Raw genomic sequence first — 17,435 nt, 5'->3', positions numbered from 1 at the left:
TACTGAAAAACAGTTACATTTCAGTAAATGAAATTGATGCAAAGCTTGTCAAGTATGTAGAGTGCTGTTAAGGAAAAAGGACCATAATTCATCAGAACATATGGTGGATCATGTCCCTATTACTGACTGAGTCATATTAGTTTAATAAGTATTTCATTTTCAAGTCAGTTTAGAACTAGATGATTTTTTCAGCTGAAGGTTTTATATATATATATATATATATATATATATATATATATATATATATATATATATATAAAGATGGGGTCTATTGAGAAACTATAAGTTTTCCAAGTAGTTCCACAAACTTGTTAGGCTTTTTAAAGGGTTTGCTGTTCATTTTGTAAATGTATTTGATTCTTTTTTTTTTTGGTATGGCTAATTAAACATTTCATTAATTTGTAGTTTTCCATTTAACTGTGGGAAAAAAAACTGTTTTAGTATCTGTTTAAAAAGGCACAAAAATCAGGTTAAACATTGTCACATTTTACAAGACTTTTTGCTTAAATGAAAACCATCAAATGAAAAAAAAAGAAAAACAAGCAGATCCCTAGAATACCCCCAAAACTTATTAACTTAAAACAAACACATAAAACTATGTGCATATTCAAATAATAAGTTTAATCCTCCTGACAGGAACAATTGTCCTACATTTAAAGCTGTACCCTGATGTCCATGGTGGTGGTGCTGCGGTAGCAATGTTGCCTCACAGTAAGATGCTGTCCGGTTCGATTCTCAGCTAGAGCGTCTTCTGCGTGGAGACGTGCATGAATGGGCGTACCTTCATTGAAGGTTGTGCATCAGGGCTGGTAACTCGGCATGTAAAAATCAACTACCAATTATTAGCGGACCGGAGTTCCGCTGTGCGACCTAACTGGGAAAAGCCGAAAGACACAACAACAGCCCACAGGCTTTAGCTAACCCAGAATTACAGTTTTCCATGCTAAAGTGCATGTTACAGCCTATGGTCCTACTTACACTAATTGCTCTCTGTTCTTGTCTTATCTTTATTGCCCTCCCAGATGTGAAAAACAGTTTGTATGCTTTCAGAAAACATACATTTTTTAGTCTTAAGAAAAAGTGCACCTGGCTGTCTTTAAAGAAAACTAAATGATAAACTGTTCTAGTAACTGCACTGATATATTTAGATACCAGAAAGTTGCTATCTCTTATTCAATTCTAATAATTTTCAAACTTTTCTTTTTACTAAGCTGCTTGCCCTTGTACCTTTTAAGTTTACATTTCTCTCAGTCAATAATACCCAGAGTTCTTGAGATTCATTGCCTAGACCTGTAGTCAGCTTGTCTCCATGTAAACATAACAGAATTGACATCTGCCCTTAGCTACAGACGTCTCAACTCACAATGAACATTTATTTGCTAATGGAAAAGTTTTTACAATTTTCACATTGCTCTCTCATTTCTATAGCATACGTGCTCATACAAGAAACATATAACTAGATTAAGCCAAGGACATTAATCCAGACATTCACCCATGCAAAAGCAAGAGAAAACATCTCAACTCTACATATATCATTAGTGCACTTTTACACCCCATCCCCCATCCCAGCAGCCCAAGATTACAACATATTGACTTGAACATTCTTTTGTACAGTGTTTACTCTTTTAATATTGTAATATCTGCATTTTTTAAAAGTAATAAAAGAAAAATACTTGTTTAATTTAGTGTTTTATCACATACAATAGTGTCTGAAAATGTTTTACTATACAACATGCAATTTATATAATTAAATATTTATACAAATACTGTTAAGAACAATTTGTTTACATACATACTCCAGTTTTTCATTCTTTTTCCCCTTTTGGTGTCCTTCCAAACATTAATGAAATGAAGTGTGGGTATATGTTAAACGTGGAGGGACTGAAAGCAAAGTCAACAATCTCCCTCAGCTACTTTTTTGTGTAAAGCCATATTTCACAAATGTTTGGACCTTTTGATCATTTCTCAGTTAATGGGAGTATTGTGGGGATTAAAAAAATCTTATTCAGGAGTTTTCAGCATGGTTTTAGGAAGTGGCATTCAACGTTTTTGGCTAAAACTCATATACTAGAATGTATTTAACAAATCTATAATGCTGCTAACAGCAGTTTAAATTTATATATTGTTCTATAAAAGATTTTGATTGTTTATTTGCAAAGATAGATGTCCCTCTTTGTCAAAGCTAGGTCTAAGTAGGAATCTAATAAAAGAGCGTATGTTTTATATAACAGATACATTTTGTTATATTACAATTAATGATCACTTTTCTAGTTATTTGCCAAAATGTAGAGGTGCTCCACAGAGGTCATTATTAGACCTTTTATTATTTTTACTATGTATGAATGTATTACAAGGTGCTTCTCTTGAGTCTGAACTATTAGTTTATGCTGATGATTTTACGCTGTTTTTCTACTAATAATGAGAAAGCTACTTTGTGCACACAACAAAATTATATTTAAAAAATAATATAAAACTGGGCTAACTCATTTAGCATTCAAATTAATATGTTTAATACAAAAGCTATGACCCTCATTCAGAAAGACTACTACAAGGTATACATTATGAGTGCACCTATAGGAAACCTTTCTTCATTCAGAGATAGCCTTACCATAGTGCTTTTGCATGAAGACATGTGGCAGCACAGTGGTCTGTCTTCACAGCCATGATAGATGCTAATGAGGCAGTCCGGGAGAGAGGCATACCTTAATTAGCCATGTGCTGCCTCCCAGAACTGCTTGCAGTAAGGCATTTATACAGCCAAATGATTCAGAGAATCGCTCAGCTGTATAAAGTAGGGCAGCCACTCCTGGTCACTCATGTTAATGAACACAACCAAAATGTTGTGCTCATCTATCACTGTAGAGGTAAGTGCTGGGGAGTCTAGTGGTCAGGTAATACTAAGCTGTGTGTGAATGCATGTATAAGAGGGGCTGCATGTGTGAATGAAGTGTGTGTGTTTATCTGGGGGAGTTGTAGTATGGGGGTTAGGTAGCAGATAGATTGGTGTGTGTGTGTGTGTGTGTGTGTGTGTGTGTGTGTGTGTGTGTGTGTGTGTGTGTGTGTGTCTGGGTAAGCTGGGATAGCTGTCATATTTACACACATCTTTAGACTAATGAGCAAAGCCTGCAATATTTGATCAGTGGATTACTAGAAAACAGGATAACTCTAAAGATATAGGTCAGGAGTGGCCACTAGTAACTAAGAATACATCTGAACACATGAGATCGATAGACCAGTAACCCCAGTGATATGACTCTTTCATCTCATGCCTTAGTGGCACTTTGCTTGGAGGGCAATAGTAGGTACCAGGGATAACTGTACACTATTGTGCCTTAATGATATTTATATAAGATGTGGGTCAGCAGAAACACAAAGCAGCATGGATAGCAGATCTTACCTGGAAGACCCTTACATAAGTTATTTGTTTGGTATGGTAACACTAGCCACCAGGAATAGTTCTTAAGTGATGTACCTTAAAGGCACTTATAAAAGTGAAAATAAAGACAATGAATTGGGTTGAGGTGAACCACTGTTTACCCGGAATACTGTTAATAATATGCCTTAAAGGCTCTAAAAATAAATCAAATCCTATACACTTCCAGCCCCCACCGTGGATAATAATATTTTGCAAAAATCACTAGACATGAAGGATACATAGGAATAAGCATAAAAGTTTTAAAGGAATAACATTACAGGGAGGGGAAAATATTTTGAACCTTACACTTTTAACACTGGAAACAGTAGCATTCACCACTATGCTAACTGATATGCTCATATAGCAAAACTTTCATTATACTATAATGAAGATCTCAGCTTTATGCAAGGCCTGCAACAGTTTGTGAGTTACGCTGGAGAGGAACAGGGCACAAAGCATATCTCAACCTCAAAGCACAAGAAATCTACTGAAAGCCAAAACTAATGTGGAACACTGACACACAATCAGGGGTGGAGTTTTTTATTCCTCCTCTGATAAACTTAGAAAAACAGATGTTGCATTAGTATGCTTTATTAAAGAATATAAAGCCAGAAACTCTAATGTCTGGAGACATTGGGGATGTTCTGACAACAGGTATGGGATATATGGTGTGTGTGTGCATGCATGTGTGCATGTTTGTTTGTGTGTGTCTTTGTCACTCTGTGGATGAGGGGAGGTGCCTCTGCTGACAGTATTAAATACTGTAGGAAGGTGCTGATCTGCACTTGTGGTAGTTAATAGTGATCCAGGGACATGCAAATTAACCAGTAATAAGATCTTTCATCATTGTGGCTAATATGTCTCTGAACTGCAAAATACCACATCACGTGAGTAGGGCCTTTTTACCATAGTATTAATGTGAGTGTAGGGGGTTCTTTCTAAATCCCCAGGTATGCCTTTTTCTGTTTCTCTTAAGTTTCTACATATTCATTTACAACTGATTCCCATGTACCTCTTATTCTGATGCTTGATTGCCATTTGAAATTTAATTATTACACTGACAGTCTTATTTCAGTCATTTTCAAGCACCTGGCCTAGTTACATGCAGTAATGTTCTTTTGTATCTTAATTCTACAAAAGTGCTGGGAATGTCTCTTGTACTTATCATTACATATTGATCTGGTTTCCTATTGTAATCTATGGCATGGGCTATTGTAATAAAATGAAAACTAAGCATCATTATCATCTAAATATTTATGGCAGCTAAACCATGGTACAAATATCATTGTGGATTACATTCTGCTGCCAAGATTCTTACTTTAGATAACTGCACAGACAACATGTTTATAGTGAATAACCATAATGATTATCTATTTTTTTTGGTATGATTATAAATTATACTGTTGCTCAATTCCATAATCTACTTGTTTATTTATTGAAATGCTTATTTGTGATAGTAATAGCTTGATAGCTGTTCATGCTGTCCTTTGTGGAAAGCTTCTTTCCTAATAAAACAAAAGCACACAATTCTATTACATTTCATTCTGTTTTATCTGGTAATAAATGCTTACATGTGGTGGCATTGAATGCACCTGCATCTACATTAAGAAAGTGCTATTCAATTATTTATGAAAATAGTCACCCAGCAGTGTAAACATTGGCTCTAGGTAATGTATATTATTGATGTGACACCCCCTCCCATGTACAAAATGGGGAAAAGTTGGGGTGATGTTGATGTATATTTTCTTTGCCTTTAAGTGTTTATATTATGATCAGATTACAAACAAACACACAAATACAGAGAAAACCCACTGCTTATGCACTGGTAGAGCCATAGAAGTAAAAGGATATTATTAGCTCTTATTTGGGTCTCAAACCCAAGACCTCTAGTATAACACAGTGGCACTGCCACTGGACCAACAACAGCATCTGGAGAGACAGTTGTTAAGCTTTCTCTTAAGTGCCTTATCCTTTCAACTGAAGTCTAGCCAGCTCAACCAGGAACTAGCACCCCAGCCCCTCAGTTCTTCAAGTGAAGAGCAAGGTAAAAAAAGTCCACTGTTTCTACTGAGGTAACAACAAGGTGGCCAGAAGCATGATGTGCCTTTCCTTCTCCTGCCCTAGCCAATCAGATCCACTTTCTGTGCTCTGCCCCTGACCATAATTTCTCTTATTTTAGCAAAAAAAAAAAGAAAAAAAAAAGAAAAAAAATGAAGTGCTGTGGAGCACAGGTTTTAGTTAAAAAATGGAAATATATATATATTTTAAACTGTGGCAAGCAGTTGCTACAGTTTATACCCTGCATGGCACACAACTGCACTCAGGTTTAACTGCAAATACAATGCCAGCTTTTAAAAGCTGGTATGCATTAAAAAGCAATTGGAATCAGCTGATTGTGCCCCACCCAACACTATGTGCCCAGGCAGTTGCCCCTCCACCCCACCCTAGCTATGCTACTTGCTTTCAGCAAGGAAACCCCCAGCATGGTGATTAAGATCAGACAAACACACACACACATGCAGAGAATGCCCTCTGTTAGGCACTTTTAGAAATTCAACAGTGAAAGGATAATATTAACTCTCATTTGGACTCGAAGCTAAGACCTCCAGTATACCAATCTGCTGGATCTGCCACTGGGCCAACAAGAGCCTTTGGACAGATAGGTATGGAGTTTTCTGTTAAGAGTCTAATTCTGTCAGCTAGAAAACCCCTAGCATGGTGATTAAGAGCAAATTACAAACACACACACACACGCACAAATACAGAGAACACCCTCTACTTAAGCAAAGTTAGAATCATAGAAATGAAAGGATAATATTAGCACTTATTTTGGACATGAACCAAAGACCTCCAGCATGCTATTATTATATTATAGTCAAGTCACTGACATTATAACTATAAAGTGCGGTGTGGTTTGGACACCTACTAGTGGCTACAGCTAGGAGAACCTGAAACAGAGGAAGTGTTGCCTAAACATTTACTGCTATATATACTGGAGACAAGGGAGGAAGGAGATAAAACAGATATACTTAAAGTGTAATAACAGGGCCGTATTATCATTATAAATATCAGAAATTGTTGGATGTTAACACCAACAGAAAGCACATCAATGCCTTTTTAACTGCCCATGAGAATTGGTTATTGTAGCAAAAAGAAAGTATGCCTGGAGAGATTAATTAGCTTTGCTTGTTTGGGTCTTTCCACTTTTCCCGGTCCGCTAATGATTGGCAGTTGATTTTTCCGTACTGACTTGCTAGACCTGACGCACAACCTTCAACGAAAGTACGCCCATTCACGCATGTCTCCACGCAGAAGATGCTCTAGTTGAGAATTGAACCAGACACCGTTTTACTGTGAGGCGACAATGCTACTGCAGCACCACTACCGCGGGTCTCATTATTTAGTTTACTTTTATTAAATTATGAGGCTTACAGGTGAGAATGGTTTGACTTAATGGCTGTGATACTGACAGATTTCTATATGACAATCCCTGAAAGCGAAACAGTTTGAACTGGAGATTTAACATTTATATCTATTTTCTTTTATGTAGAACTGGGCAGTGAACAGTAAACCCAAATACTGAACAATAGATCAACAGATTGGTATGAATGTCTATACATGCATTGGCAATATGTTCAGAGAGTCTGTATATCATGTAGCCAGCTGCCTCCTTTCATTTTTTGTGTCTTCCTTCCTCTCTGTTTTTTGGATTTTATGCAATGATTGCATAGATCAAAATTTCGAGGGAAGGAAGCCCATAATCTAGGTCATTGTCCCCTCCATTCAACTCAGCATGAGCAAATAATCAAAAAGAAGAAAAAATGTGCATTTTAGGAATGGGAGGAAACTCACTACAGTCGTCTAGTATTGTCAAGCTGTATGATGCCTATATTTACTGGAATTATTTCCTACTATTTGAGTTGATATCATTGGAAAATCAAAATATAATATTTACTAGAATATAAAATCTAGTATAAACTAACTTGACTAGTCACAATAAATTAATTTTTTGCTGTCTGTTTTGCTTTTTTCCACACTGCATTTGATATTTAATTTTATTGAGTGCATCTGTTAATGCCTAGATGTCACAGAGTAAATCATTACATCACTAAAGACTGTTAAACAAAAATTAAAAATCACTGTTGACATTTTAATCCATATCAAGAAGTCAGTGAGTATGGATATAAGATGAGTAGGAATCTCGCTCTAAAATTTTTATTCCATGGACTAAAGTGCCAAGAAGAATGACAGCAGGAGAGAACTCTATCCATCAGGTGTAGTTACCAAAGAAAATGTTTTTAAATTATTTACAATTTTAGCACAAACTCCCATCTTTATCTTAGTTAAATACTTTAAAAAGACAGAATTAAGAGTGTCAAGAGCTCATTAGCATTCAAATTAATCTCCTTTGCTGGCAATTTAAAAGTTGTCCCCTCTGTTTTGACACTGGACATCTATGTGTAAATTCTAGTATGAGTTATTCAGCATGGGGAATAATACAGTTTTACAATACTAGGTCAGAAGACAGGATAATCAGTGACCATAATGAACATTAAGTGCAAATATCAAATATGTATTATATTATTGACCTGTAATTTATTTCACAAATGCAAACTTTAATTAGATTTCAGTACATAAATCACTATTCAAAATGAAACCATTTAATCTTTGAATAGTGACAATTTTCAGAGCTAGCTACATTTCCTTTTCCTCACTACGAGGATTTTTTTAAAGGTTTTATGCAAAAGTGCATTTTGTGGAGGATTTCAACATAGTTATTACCTTAATGAGAGAAGGTGTCAAAGCGAGTATGAAGAAAATCTCAGTCAAAATATTAAAAAGTGAAAAACATATTAGTCCATATTTCATTTGATGACAGCTTAACAGTTTTAGTGAGTTTGCAATGTTGTTGCTAAGTCTCACTGTTAATTTATGTGACTGGCAAATGCTTATTTATGGTGCACCTTGTTGATACAGTGCAGAAATGGAAAGTATGATAGAAATGGCATCTTTGGTAGAGCAGTGGAACAATTTTAATGTCACTGCTGTTTCATTGTTTGGCACATTCTCATACAGTTCTTTATTACATGGCTCACGAATTGTGTATGTCTGTGTCACAATTTCTTTCCCCTAGTAGTAAAAACATTGATAACGCCTCATAAGTGTGTAACATTAGTATTGCCAAATGTTAATATCAGTTACATTAAGTAATAGAGAAGTAGGGTAATACATCCTGTATGTTTTTTTCTCATACAGCAATGCAAATTCACATTTTGCATGCATGTATGTGGTTTTCTTGTGTTTTTTTTTTTTTACTTACTATTACAATGAGATTTTTTTAGGGCTACCACCTTGGCAGATGCCCAAGGTGGGACATTTTTTATGTAAGCCATACCCACACTAGACGTCCCTTTGTTGCCATAATAAATGCTCACGCTTACAGAGTATGAATGGTTTCTATTTTTCCCATCATAATTCAGTTTTTCAAATACAAAATAATCACAATGCAACAATTACAAGAACCTTAGGAAGTAGTTTTTGTCCTTAAAATCTCACTGTTTTTAAAATTTTTCCACAGGACACAACTTCCCAAATAGGTACTGTCCAGGATAAAGAGGGAGAAGTGTAACTCTAGATATTTACAGGCCCAGTACTTATTCAGTTTGTCTCATACTGCTTTGTCTCCTAAATCCCATAGGTTCATAGGTTCATACTAGACTATCTGCCCTGGGGCAATTATAAGCCTAGCCCGATTCTGTATGGCTTACGCCACCCTATGATTTGAGTATACTGTGCCCTTTTTAAGGTTTAGTTTACTGTGCCTCTGTCTAATAGTGACACGGGAGTAATCCCTGGGACAAACCTACGATCCCCCATCCACTTATAGAGATTCTTCTTGAAGAGATTCAGTGAGGTGATCTGCCTCACATGAACTGGAATTCTATTCCAGAGCGAAGGGAGCCTCTGGGTTATGAACCTGTCCCTCCAGCAAGTTCTATTTATTTCTGTGCTGAGGTTCAAGTCCCTTGAGCATGTGGCTCTAAGGGATTTAGATTTACTGAGGTGGAGCATGTCCATTAATTCTGGATTTGACATAGCTTTGTATGTCAGGCATAGATCGCCTCGAAGTAGGCGGTATGCAACTGAGTAGAGCTGGAGTTTTTTTAACCGAGCAGCATATGGCATCTGTTTGAGACCCTTGATCCTCTTGGTGAGATACTTTTGGGGTCTTTCTAATTGCTGCAGGTGTCGGGTAAGGTACATCCCAAATGGGGCATTGTATTCTATGATGGGCCTGATGAGGGATGAATAAAGGGGCACGATTACCTCTCTTGATCTAGATGTGAAACCCTTTGTGATGTGGTGGGCTATGTAGAAGGTCTTTCTAACCACTTTGGCAATGTGGTTTTCAAAGGAGAGATTACTATCAACTTGGGTCCCCAGGTCCCTAATAACTTTCTCTGTACTTAATAGGTTTCCACCTATGTGGTAATTTGTGGGCACATTGTTTTTGCCAAAGGGTATGACTATACATTTTTTGGCATTTAGCTTTAAACCATGGCGCTGGCACCAGTTATCAGTCTCTGTGAGACCTTTTTGAAGGGTGTTTGTGTCAGCTGGAGGGTCGATTATGGCGCCCAGTTTGCAGTCATCTGCGAACTTGGTGAGCCATAGTCCTCCCACATGTGCCTGTACCTCGGAAAAGTATATACCGAACAAGAGTGGTCCCAGGGCAGAACCCTGAACCCTGACACTGAACTGTAAATGTCAGGGCTCATAATTACAGAGACCAGTTAGATATCTTCAAGGCATTGTCAGATGTATATTTTGAAACAACATTGCTACTGTTATAGATTAAGTCATATATTATAAAAATAGATGTGCAAAGTTTAAGCCTAATTTTTGTTCCTTATGCAGGTTTTTCAAGGCAACAAATTCTACTCCATGGCACCACTAAGCTCCAGTGTACCAATCTTATCCTGTGGAGGTCTTGCCAAACGTTGGCTTGTGCCTGGTTGGAGACTGGGTTGGATCCTTATCCATGATCGAAACAACATATTTGGAAATGAGGTAAGAGCATCTGTATAGACAAAGAAGTTGAGAATATGGTTACATGTATGATGGAGCTCATAATTAAGCAAAGGAAGCCTTCTTGCTGAGAGTTTATTTTCTTACTAGTTCCTTTGTGGTTCTATAACTTCTCCTGAGGGCTGAATTCATTTCTTACCTGCAAGTTAATGTGATATCTTGCTGCCTCTCCCAAGAACATGGTCTAACATAAATGATTTGATATTCTATGAATTTATCTACACCATATGTTGGTATTATGCAACAGAATTTACAGATTCACAAACATTGTGTTCTTATTATCCATCAGTGTATCCATTAAGTTTGATACTTACAGTGACTTAGATATGCAGATGTGTTCGGGCAGTTGGCTCCATAAGAATGGAAACAACTAGGTGGGAAAAGAGTTTTAATAGTGGTGTGATAAATGCAAAATTTAAAATGTGTATTTCTCTGAACACATGCATGTGTTTGTCTTTCCAGGTTTAATAATGCAAGTTAAGAGTTGTGAAATGCTTTAAATGCTTAGGTAAATGTGATTGTTAATAATCTCTGTAGCCAGAGATACTGCATTCTCAGAAGATCCTGCATACGATAATCCCATTTAGATTCTAAATGGCAGAAGTAAATTAGTGTGTAAATGCACAGTGACACACGCATGCACACACAAAATGGATTGCCTCTACTTTTCATAGGTTCATAGGTGATTACTAGGCTAATGGCACAAGAGCCTTTACAAGCCTAGACAATAATGACTAGGCTATGACAGTATTATATATTAATTCCTCATATATGGGATGGGGTAGTATCAGGGTAGTGTTTCTTTGGGTTTTGGAGCCCTGAGTTGTCTTACAGACTGCCACTGTCAATAAGGGACATGGGTAGTACTCTGGGAGTGAATTTACAGCTCCTCATTGATTTATCCAAATTCTTTTTTTAAAGAGTGAGGGACGGGCTTTGTTTTGCAAAGATTGGAAGTTTATTCCATAGACTAGGTAGCCTTTGGGATACACATCTGTCTCTCCAGCAAATTATGTTTAGAGTCACAAGTACGATTCAGTTTCATGAAATGTATAACCCTTGAATATTTTTTCTTGCAAATATGTAACATTTTCATCAGGGCAGGATCAGAGAATGCCTCATAAGTCAGGCATAAGTCACCTCTTAATAAACAATATGAGATGGAGTAAAGGGACAGGATCTTTAGTTGGTCTGCATAAGACATGTTTCTTAAGCTTTGTATTTTTTTAGTGAGAAACCACTAGGGCCACTCCAATTGTAACTGCCTGGTTTGTTACATGTAGAAGGGAACATGTACTTTATTATGGGCACAACAAGGGTCGAGTACAATGACTCAATGATTTCTTTTGAACTTGATGCCATGCCTTTACTTATAAGTTGAGGCACACTGGAAGGTTTCCTCACTACCATAGCTACCAGGTGGTGAAAGTTTAGATTACTGTCTATCTGTGTTCCTAGGTCCCTCACCACTGGGTCTCCTTTTAGGGGGTGTGCTATCAATATTATAACTTGCAGGGATATCTGATTTACTAAAGGTTTTGATTATGCAGTTTTTAGCATTTAGTCTCAGACCATGGTTTTGTCACTAGTCATTGTCATTTTAGGCCTGTTTGTAGGATGTCAATATCATTTGGGGATTAAGTGATTTCTCCCAGCTTACAGTCATCAGTGAACGGACACTGCAAATAACAGGTTTCCTATCACAGGTGGATTCACCTATCCTGACAACACGTGTCCTGTCAGTGAGCCAGTTTGCTATCCATATGATGATGTAGGGGTTTATGCCTCACTTAGTAAGTTTACCTATGATCCCCAAGTGGAGGATTGTGTCAAAAGCTTTGGCCAGGTCTAGATAAGTGGTGTGTACTGTTTTTCCATCATCCATGCCTCTGGTGACTTTCTCAAAGAAGTTTACCAGACTGAGCAGGCAAAACCTCCCTTTGACAAAGCCAAATTGGGTCTGTTCCAGTGTTTGGAAAGTTCCTATGTCATTATTGATCAGGTCCATAATAATTCTCTCCATGGCCTTGCAGATAAGACTGGTCAGGCTTATGGGTCTGTAGTTCCCTGGGTCAGCTAATGGGCCCTCCTTGTGTAGAGGGATGACTGTTGCAGTCCTCCATTCCTCTGAGAGAAAGCCTCCCTGGGGGCTGTGGTTAAAGAGGGTATGTAGTGGCTTTGTAAGATTCTGTTTTAAGCTATTTAAGAAGTGTCCTGGGATGTTGTCAGGCTGTATTTTGGCTTTAGCAAGTGCAGCAAGGTCCTGTTCCCTTGTAATAACCAGTAGGTGCATGGGGGCGTGTATTACTTTGGGTGTGGTAGGAGGTGATGTGAGAAGAAGTTTGAACTGAACTTGTCGACCAGCAGGTTTGCTATAGTTTCAGGCTGGGTGTAAGTGTTGCCATTCATGGTTAACGTGGCACATTGATGAGAATTTTCCCTGAGGTTACAATCACAGTTAAAAAAGCCTTATGGTTATCTTTCACCAGGGAGGTTATCTTTGCCTCATAGTTTGCTTTGGCAGACTTGACCAACTTTCTAATTTGTTTGTTTAAACAGGTGACTGTCTTTTTGCACTGTTTTGTCTGCTCCTTCTTGGCTTTGGAGAGGAATTTTTTTCCTTTTGTTAAATAGCCTATATATGCTAGGGGTCCTCAAGGGTAGTTTACTTTTGCCAGTAATCATAGGTTTGACTCAGACAGGTACTGCCTCCTCTGTACAGCTGTGAATGTGGTTGTACAGTGCTTTTGTGTACAGCTCAGAGAAGGCCTCAGTGTCATCCAAGTTCAGAGGAGCTTGAAAGTTTAATAAGCTGGCATTTAGTCTGAGGCAACTGGCCCTAGCAAAGTTCCTAACAGTTCTGGAGTTTGATGGGGGATTCTAGGTTAGTTTTAATCTAGAGGAAATCATTTTGTGGTCAAATCTTACCTAGGAGGAGTTAATGCATCGGTGGCAGCAGCAAGTGAATTATGGGTCGTATAAGTCTCCCAGTTTATGGAGGGGTTGTAGAAGTCACCCATAAGTATGGTGCTAGGGTGAATGTTAAGAGATTCCAGTAGGTTTGGGTAGGAGGTGTAGTTTTGCAGAGTCATGTTAGGGGCTATGTAGGTAGCAAGAATATGATAGGGGATCACACCTTTGGTTAGTTGGGAATGGAGTAGCTCAAGCAAGTCATTTTGTTTGACCAGTCTAGCAGTGTACTTGCCCTTTATGAACACTGAGACACCTTCCCCTTTTGTTTTATCCTGAGCTGAGGGGGGATTAAAATGTATAAAAGGCATTGTAGCCTTTGATAGCTAGGGTGCTTTCCATGGTAATGAACCATGTTTCCGTGACTGAACATATATCTGCATTCTCCATAGTGAGGAGCGCCTCCAGGGAGTGCAGTTTTTTCTTTAGGTAGTCATGAGTGATTTTTGTTATGTTGGAGGGTTTGACAACTTGGCACAGCCTAACAAAGGCACTATGGGGATAGATAAAAATGTTGCCAGTATCCAGAAGCCAAGTGGTGACAAGTGTAAAGTATCTCTGGCAAAGCATTGTGGTTTTCCAGTCATGTCTCCCCAGGCTGACAGATCTTGGATCCCCTTTGTTGTAACACCAGAAACTAAGCCAACTGGAGAAGTCAGTCATTTTTTGCTGGTTGCTTGGTGAAGGTAGGATGCTACTCAAGGCTAGATTCATACCTGCCTGGGATACATATTCAGTGAGCTCCATTACATCTCTCTTCATGTAGTCCAGTGAGGTACGCCATTTACTCCCACATGGATTATGACCATGTTATACTGGTACTTGTGATTTAAAGACCTAAGTGCATTCATGATCCGGCAGATCCTGGCTCCAGACAGACAGCTCACTGTGATCTTGTTCTTGCTTAGCCTGGTAAGGGGGATATCAGTATGTCTTACAATGGAATCCGCAATAAGTATAATGTTTGGCTGTGTGATGTGTTGCCTTATGGGCTTGAAAATGGGGCTAGTATGATTTTCAGTTATATGTTGTGTTAAATGCTGTCTTTCTTGAGTGTGCATGGGCAACTGTGAGATGCTTTTAGGAGGTCTTGGATGTTTGGATAGATTAAAGTGAGTACCTCCACCTATGTGGATCTATGTGTTTGTTCCTTAGTGTTGTCAGTGAATGTTTTAGGTGTAACGCTGACAACCTTGTTTGCATTTTTCATTTGTGTTATGTGAGAGCTTTGCCTCCAGTGACATTGTGTATCTACATCTCTCACACAGTGTGTTTGTATGTTCTAAAATGAAATGGTTGTCAATGAATATGAGGCAATTACTACACTGCCTCACGAGGATGCTGATATCCACCAGGCTAGAAGCAGAGATGACAGGGAAGTGCCTATCCATTATACCAGATACTTAGTAGATTATAGGTTCATAGGTTCATACGTAGGTACTAGGCTATCTGCCCAAAGGCATTTATAAGCCTAGCCGGAATATGTTGGCTTTCTCCAACCCCTTAGATTAGTTCCCTGTGCCTGTGTCCAGCAGAGCCATTGAAGTGATGCCCGGGGTAAACTTTCTGTTTCCCATCCACTCATCAAGGTTTCTCTTGAGTGTTAGCGAGGAGCTCTGCCTAATGTAGATTGGAATCTTGTTCCAGAGCATGGGAAGTCTCTGGGACAGGAATCTATCCCTCCACCATGTCCTATTTATTGTTGTGGTGAGGTTTAGATTCCTAGAGCGTGTGGCTCGAGTGGATATGGTTTTCTTTAGGTGGAGCATGTCCATCAGTTCTGGATTCAACATGGCGCTGTATGTCAGGCATAGATCACCTCTGAGTAAGGGGTATGCAACCGAGAACAGCTGGAGTTTTTTCAGTCGAGCTGCATAGGGCATCTGTCTGAGGCCAGTGATCCTCTTGGTGATGTACTTCTGTGGTCTTTCCAGCTGTTGCAGGTGTCTTATATGGTACATCCCAACGGGGCATTGTAGACTATGATGGGTCTGATGAGTGATGTGTAGAGGGGCACAATGACCTCTTTTGATCTGGATGCAAACCCTTTTGTGATTAGGTGGGCCACATAGAAGGACTTTCTAACCATTTTGGCAATGTGATTATCAAAGGAGAGATTACTATCTACTTGGGTCCCAGATCCCTTATTATGTCTTCCATATTTAGGGGGCTACCACCTATATGGTAGTTTGTGGGTACTTTGTTTTTTCCAAAGGGGATGACTATGCACTTTTTGGCATTTAGCTTGAGGCCATGGTTTTGACACCAGGTATCTGTCTCAGTGAGACCCTTTTGGAGGATGTCTGTGTCAGCCGGAGAGTCAATTATAGCCCCTAGTTTGCACTCGTCTGCAAACTTGGTCAGCCATAGACCTCCTGTGCTTGCCTGTACCTCTCAGAAGTATATGCCGAACAGGAGGGGTCCTAGAACTGAGCCCTGGGGAATGCCACTTGTAACCAGTTTAGAGTCAGGCCTAGCTCCTGCAACTCTTACCATGTGGGTTCTGTCTGTGAGCCAGCTGGCAACCCATCTCATGACATAGGATTTATGTTCAGGCTGGTGAGCTTGTCTATAATACCAGAATGGGGAATGGTGTCGAAGGCCTTTGCGAGGTCTAGGTAGGCTGTGTGGACCACCTTTCTCTCATCTATAGCCTTGGTAACTGTTTCAAAGAAGCCCACCAGGTTTAGGAGGCATGATCTGCCCTTAACAAAGCTGAACTGGGTAGGGTCCAGTGTTTGGAGGTTCCCAATGTCTCTGTTAATGAGATCCATGATGATGCACTCCATAGCCTTGCAGCCCAAGCTTGTCAGGCTTATAGGGGGATAGTTCCTGGGGTCTGTTGTGGTTCCACCTTTGTGGAGCAGAATAACTGTTGCTGTGTGCCACTCTATGGGCACGTAGCCTGTGGAGAAGCTGAGTTTGAACAGTGTGTTTAGGTGAGGGGGTAAGTTCATCTTTGAGCTCATGTAGGACACAGCCTGTGACACCGTCTGGTCCCATTGATGCTGTGTTTTTGGCTTTGGAGAGGGCTGTTTTAACCTGAGTGTCTGTGATTTCAGGGGCACTACATTCTTCTGGTATGGTTATGGGCCCTTTTGAGGGTGGGGGGGTGAAGTTTGCACTGAACCTGTCTGCCAGGATGTTGGTGATATCAGCTGGTTCAGTGTATTTTGTGCCATTCTGCATTAACTCCAAGCAGATCTGAGAATTGCCACTTACATTCTTGACATAGCTAAAGAATGCCTTGTGGTTATCTTTGGAGTCCTTGGCAATTTTTCTTTCGAAGCTAGCCTTGGAAGATTTTATGATGGATTGTAGTTTCTTGCTGATACTGATCAGGGATGTCTTCCCTTCTTGGGATTTTACTCTTTTCTGCACTAGTTTCCACCTTCTATTTTATAGCTTGTTTATGGCAGGGGTTCACAGACTGGTTTCCTCTTCTTGGAGGAGTGAGTCTTGGTTTTGCTTGTGATAGCATGATCCATGCATTCTTGTAGGTGCCCATAGAGTGCATTAGTAAAGGATTTTGCAGCTTGGGCAGCGTTATCCTTTATTGTGGGGGCTTTGAAACTTTCCATCTCAGTCTTAAGTAATGTGAAGTTTGCTTTTGAAAAGTTTTTCACTGTGGTTTATTTGAACGGGGGTGGGGGTGGAATGTGGATATCCAGAGTGATTAGTGTATGGTCAGATCTAACCAGCGAGGGGATGACCTCCGGTGTGGAACACTGGTCACCCATGTTGGTGATGACCAGGTCCAATATGTTGTCATCTCTGGTGGGGGTGTTGACCAGTTGATCCAGGGCATTTGAGTTTATAAATTCTAGGAAGTGTTGGGCAAGGGAGTTAATACTGGAGTAGTTCTCCCAGTTAATGTTTGGGTAATTGAAACCACCCAATATCAGAGTGTTTGGTAGGACCTTTATGTCTCCCAGTGTTTCTAGAAATGCGGAATGGGGGT

At 39.2% G+C, this 17,435-nt stretch overlaps 1 protein-coding gene across 2 annotated transcripts in view; it reads left to right on the top strand.

Moving 5' to 3' along the window:
* TAT (tyrosine aminotransferase) overlaps window positions 1-17,435 on the top strand; it is a 261,202-nt gene that overhangs the window by 138,362 nt on the left and 105,405 nt on the right. For both annotated transcript variants that reach the window (XM_044081482.1, XM_044081481.1), the window contains exon 8: window positions 10,334-10,486. In XM_044081482.1, coding sequence (XP_043937417.1) covers window positions 10,334-10,486 — 153 coding nt within the window. The remainder of the gene's footprint in view (window positions 1-10,333; window positions 10,487-17,435) is intronic.

Source organism: Protopterus annectens, chromosome 8.part0, assembly GCF_019279795.1.
Source record: "Protopterus annectens isolate FY-2018-M chromosome 8.part0, PAN1.0, whole genome shotgun sequence".
Lineage (NCBI taxonomy): Eukaryota > Metazoa > Chordata > Ceratodontiformes > Protopteridae > Protopterus > Protopterus annectens.
This window is presented reverse-complemented; position numbering and strand designations above follow the sequence as displayed.